This window comes from Austrofundulus limnaeus, unplaced genomic scaffold, assembly GCF_001266775.1.
Source record: "Austrofundulus limnaeus strain Quisiro unplaced genomic scaffold, Austrofundulus_limnaeus-1.0 Scaffold378, whole genome shotgun sequence".
Classification (NCBI taxonomy): domain Eukaryota; kingdom Metazoa; phylum Chordata; class Actinopteri; order Cyprinodontiformes; family Rivulidae; genus Austrofundulus; species Austrofundulus limnaeus.
In genome coordinates, this window is record NW_013952780.1 from 121,738 (window position 1) to 126,673 (window position 4,936).

General features: G+C 40.6%; 1 protein-coding gene across 2 annotated transcripts in view; it reads right to left on the minus strand.

Moving 5' to 3' along the window:
• LOC106528422 (discoidin domain-containing receptor 2) overlaps positions 1 to 4,936 on the minus strand; it is a 30,382-nt gene that overhangs the window by 21,892 nt on the left and 3,554 nt on the right. For both annotated transcript variants that reach the window (XM_014023590.1, XM_014023588.1), the window contains exons 3-5: positions 3,430 to 3,532; positions 3,111 to 3,348; positions 364 to 511 (exon numbers count right to left, since the gene is read on the minus strand). In XM_014023590.1, the coding sequence (XP_013879044.1) occupies positions 364 to 511; positions 3,111 to 3,348; positions 3,430 to 3,532 (489 nt within the window). The remainder of the gene's footprint in view (positions 1 to 363; positions 512 to 3,110; positions 3,349 to 3,429; positions 3,533 to 4,936) is intronic.

Genomic DNA, 4,936 nt, shown 5'->3' on the forward strand with positions numbered 1-4,936 from the left:
GTCCTGGTGAGATTAAAGAGCTGCTACAGTACGCAGTATAATGCAGGTGAACATCATACAAGTGTGATTGATTAGCCTACACATTATTGCACCACAGCAGAAACATTTATTTTGTTGTTGATGAATGTGAAGAGGCAGGTTTTGATAGGTGAATACAAAATACAAAAATATTGCATGGTAGTGCTRCATCTTTGTCTAATTTTTTATATGTAYAAAAATTGGGCCGGTCTTGGCCATTAAACTCCCRGGCTGARAAATTTCCCCACTCCGCCCCTGGCCACAGGTACCATTTATACAGAAAACATTACGAGTCAAAACAAAATAACATCATATAAAGTGAAGTCCTTGAAGGTTTTGACTCACCCAGCCACTCACAGCCGTAGAGCTCCACTCTCATGCACACGGTCATGGACGGGTCCGTGACGGGCATGAAGCGGACAAAACGAGCCACGATGGGTGGCTCGAGATCCTTCAGCACTGCTTCATATGCATTCATGTTGCCCTCGATGACCTGGCAGAGGAGGAGCAGGAACAATCAGTGTGAAGCGTCATTAATCAGGTATTTTCCATGAAGTTCAACAGTTGGATGAAGTTTAGAGACACAGAAAATGTCTCTTAGACCCATTAGACTTCATGATCAGCACAATGGAGTTTAAACTGTTCCAGCTGTGTGTTGTATGAGACAGGCTGATTGTATTGTATTTCTTGACATTTGGAGAAAAAGACGTCACAGTGACCCAGCAAACAGGACCCAGTAGGTGTCTGCACCTCCTTAGTGAGCGTAAAATCGACTCAGCTCAGATCCTTCATCAGCGATACCTTGGATGTCTGTGTTGACTTTTATCACTCACAGAAAATGTCCTGCTTTTCKTTTCTTTTGATTTCTGAAACTGTTAAAATCAAAACTCGTTCTGGCAGAAGTTTTATATTTATGATAACAAAACTAGGGCCTTGCAGGACAAATTGTAAATTAAATGGTAGAAAATCCATAAGCCAGTCATTACCAGAAAAAGTTGATTATTTCATGATAKTTAGACACTAATTATATGCGACCAGCTCAGAAAGGAGGGGTAAAACTTTTGGGATATTTATTTATCTTTTTATGTTTCTTCATCCTGATGAGGAAATTCTAACTCCTAAATACTGTTGGTTTTACTCTTTGCCCTCAGAATTCCCTGCTTCGAGGGTTATTGGCTGAAGTTTGTGCTTGAATTTCCATAACTCAAAGCTCTTACACTGATCTGTTTCAAGTAGTTTCATTTTGTAATAAAAAGCCTACTTTTGTTTGTATGGAAGGAAATGTTAACGAGTGTTTCTCTAAGTCCCACTTCACAGTGAATGACAACACCCCACTCTTTGCTTGACCTACACAACTTTTCACAATGTCAGCAAATGCAGAAAACCTCAAATGTGAAGACAATAATGATGGTGCTGCTGTGATTTAAAAGTTTCTCTTGATATTTTCTGCATTCACTTGATGCTCTCCTGAACCCTCATCACGCTCTGTCTGTCAGCAGTATTTACCTGCGTTATTTGGAGGCACACCTGAGGACACATTTTAAYATACATCTCCAGCACACTGCCTCGTTCTGGCCATGAGTGCAGATGGCACTGAGGACGGGTGGACAGTGTTGTATAAAGTACCTCAAAGTATCTTACCATAAAATTACTTTGGTGAAAGTTAAAGCCTTCTCTAAGTWGAAGTCTTAAAGMATATGATATTTTTTGTTCTCCATTATCAAAAGCTAATTTCTGACATGAAATGTACTTAAGAATTAAAAGTACAAGTATTGAGTAAGTGACCTACCAATAAACTCTTTTCTCAAGGCCATGATGACTATAATGTTAAACAAAAATGTTAATGTTAAAAACTTTGGGATGCACTATTCTACCTGTTTCAGCTGCTGATACATCTCTGCCACAATCATCTTCATATGACACTACGTACTTGTGACATGTTCTGTTGGAGTGTGACATGGATTGTGTCATWYAGGTGTGATGGATCGTACAAACCAACAGCGTGTCAGAATGGTATATGTTTATGTCAAGCTATGTCTATGAGCTATCAAGCTCCTCTCTTGTGGAACCAACTTCCATCCGTGAGGCTGACACTCTGTCTACTTTAAGATTAGACTGAAGACTTTCCTTTTTGATAAATCCTATAGTTAGACTTAGGTTTCCTGAATTATTCTTCATTTCTGCTGCTGTAGACTTAAGACTGCTGGAGCACAAACTGAGCACATTTCCTCACTCTGCTGTTGTCTTTTAGTCTCTCTTCTCTACATGTTTATTGTAATTATTTCTATCAATGACGTGTTTTTTCTTTGTCTCTTTTTCAGAAGAAGGTGCACCTGAACCAGTTCTTCTGTGTTTGTCTGTGTCTCTTTCCTGTCCCTCAACCAGCCGAGGCAGATGACCGCCTGTCCTGAGCCTGGTTCTGCTGGAGGTTTCTTCCTGATTAGCAGGGAGTTTTTCCTCTCCACTTTTAGCTCAGGATGGGAGACTGTGATGAAATGATTCAACACAATCTGCTGGTTTCTTCTTTAGATTGTTCTTTTTTATGTACAGTGCCCTGAGACAGCGTCTGTTGTGACTTGGTGCTATATACAGTAAATAAACTGAATTGAACTGAATTGAATTAAAGAGTACAGAGCCATGTACGGTCATTTTTATGAGATATCAAAAAAAGACACAAGTGTGTTTGTGCGTAGATGTATATAAATAATTTGTGTGTTTGTGTAATATAGGTAAATATCGATTATTGGCCATAACACCAATAGTTATATCAGATATCGGCTGCAAAGCGATCTACTTGAGTTCTACATATAAACCCAAATGCCAAAATAAGTTGGGTTGAAATCATTTGTTGAAAGTCCCTGGCTTGGCCCCCCTGTTCAAAAATACCATCTGCGCCCCTGGTTCTGGCTGATCAGAAGGGGGTCTGTGAGTATCTGTATGATGAGTGTTTCTGAATATTCTCTGGGTCACTTTCATGACGGTAACGTTTTCAATCTTTTATCTGGACTCTAAAAACTAAGAGTTTATTGTGAGGTTCTGGTTCTCCTAAATAAATTAGAGTAAAACATTAGACGTGATGACGTGATGCTCGCCTGCTGTCCGCTCCTGTCTCGCCAGCCCACCCAGCTCTTGCCGTCACGGCTGTACTTGATCCTGTATCTCTGGGCGAACTCGTTCCCGATGCCGTCGGCGTGGCGGCCTTGYGTGCCCACCAGCGTGATGAAGTGCAGCGAGCGCAGGTCCACCTGGAGGTACTCTCTGAGGTCGTCGGGCTCCGACACGATGTCGGGACACCAGGCCCCGTCGCCGTCCCCGTTGTCCGAGTCCAGTCTGYGGAGGGAGGGCACAGAGGTCATTCAGCCCGTCTGAAAGGCGGGTCAGGCAGAACTGAGSTATTCAAATGAAAGTTGCCTTCCAAATCTTGCAGCGGTGGACTCGGACCACTGACTGGACGCAGAGATGTCCTCATCCTGGATCTGCCCACTGCTCATGCCCAGAGGGTAGCGACACGTTTCTGTGAACACACATAAACACGGAGCAGCATAAGAAATACTCTGTTTATACATGTGAGTGTGAAGGAGGACAGGCTTTTCCATTTTTTCTTCCTTTTTTTCATACATTTGCAGGATAATTGGTCAGGCTTACCCCCCACGCCCCCCGCCCGCCCCCTCCTTCCTGCAGCCCTGCAAGGCCTCTAAAGCCAAACAGAGGCATCAGTGTGTAGGCGCCAGTCTAAGCAAAATGAGCAGGGAGGGTCCACTGAGCGCTCCGCTCTTTATTTTTTTATGTGTTTTCATGATTTTTAACCTCAGAGATGTGATGATGTCGTCACAACAGAAGAGACTTCAGAGTTAAAATATAATTCACAGACATCTTTGAAGTGTTGTTTCAAAGAWGTCTATTTATTAAGTGTTCCTCATTACTGTTCTGGTTTTTATTTATTTTTTATTTTTTGGTTTTCATTCCAAAATGCTTTTATTCTCTGCTTTGAAAAAACACATCAAAACCAGACATTTATAGTAACAAAGTACATACGCTTCATTACAGTAGTTAGTCATTTCTTTGAGGATTTGTAATATTACTGAGTACTTTTTAAAATGGTAACTTTTACTTTTATTTTGTTGCATTCAAAGCCTAAAAATGATACTTTCACTTCTTTAAAATTTAACACCTAGTTACATGCTATACTTTTAAATATGTCTGAATGCATCGTGAAAAGAAATAGGAAGTTTTGAATTTACTGAAGCAAGTTGTGTCAACTGGTTCCACAACACCAGAGGTGCCCAAAATGTGGCTCGTGGGCCAAAACTGACCCGTCAAGCATGCCCACCAATAGTTGCCCTGGTTGTAATCTCCTGTAGTCCTCTGCAGAAACACTGTATTTCCACTGAAAGTCAGTCCATCCATTTTTAACACTTTATAAGACCACAAATACTTTGAGCAACTTACGAAATGTCCCATAAACCTTTGCTGCTTGAGCATATTCTCCAAGTGCACGGAAGCCACTGCACTTGGAGAGTAGCTTAATAATAAAAAATTATTTGTATTTCATGTATCATATTATTGCATTTGGCCCACAGCCCTTGGATAGATTTTCATTTTGGACTTCTCATGGAAAAAGTTTGGGCACCCCTGCACTAAACCAAGTTGAGTAAATGGGAAAGCAACTTAGTTTAGTGGCTTTTTCATGTAAAGGTTCTTGTAACATTATGACTTTATTCTCCTAATTAAAAAAAAATAAAATCATGTTGTGAGGCCCTATTATTCTGTCGTACAACCAAAATGTAGGAAATTGACGTTTGACACCTAAACACTTGATTTTTTTAAGTGATTGACTGAATTTTAGATCAGTGGTTCCCAAACTTTTTATCTTCTGACCCACAAAATATTCATGGCAAAAACTTGTGACCCCAAATAT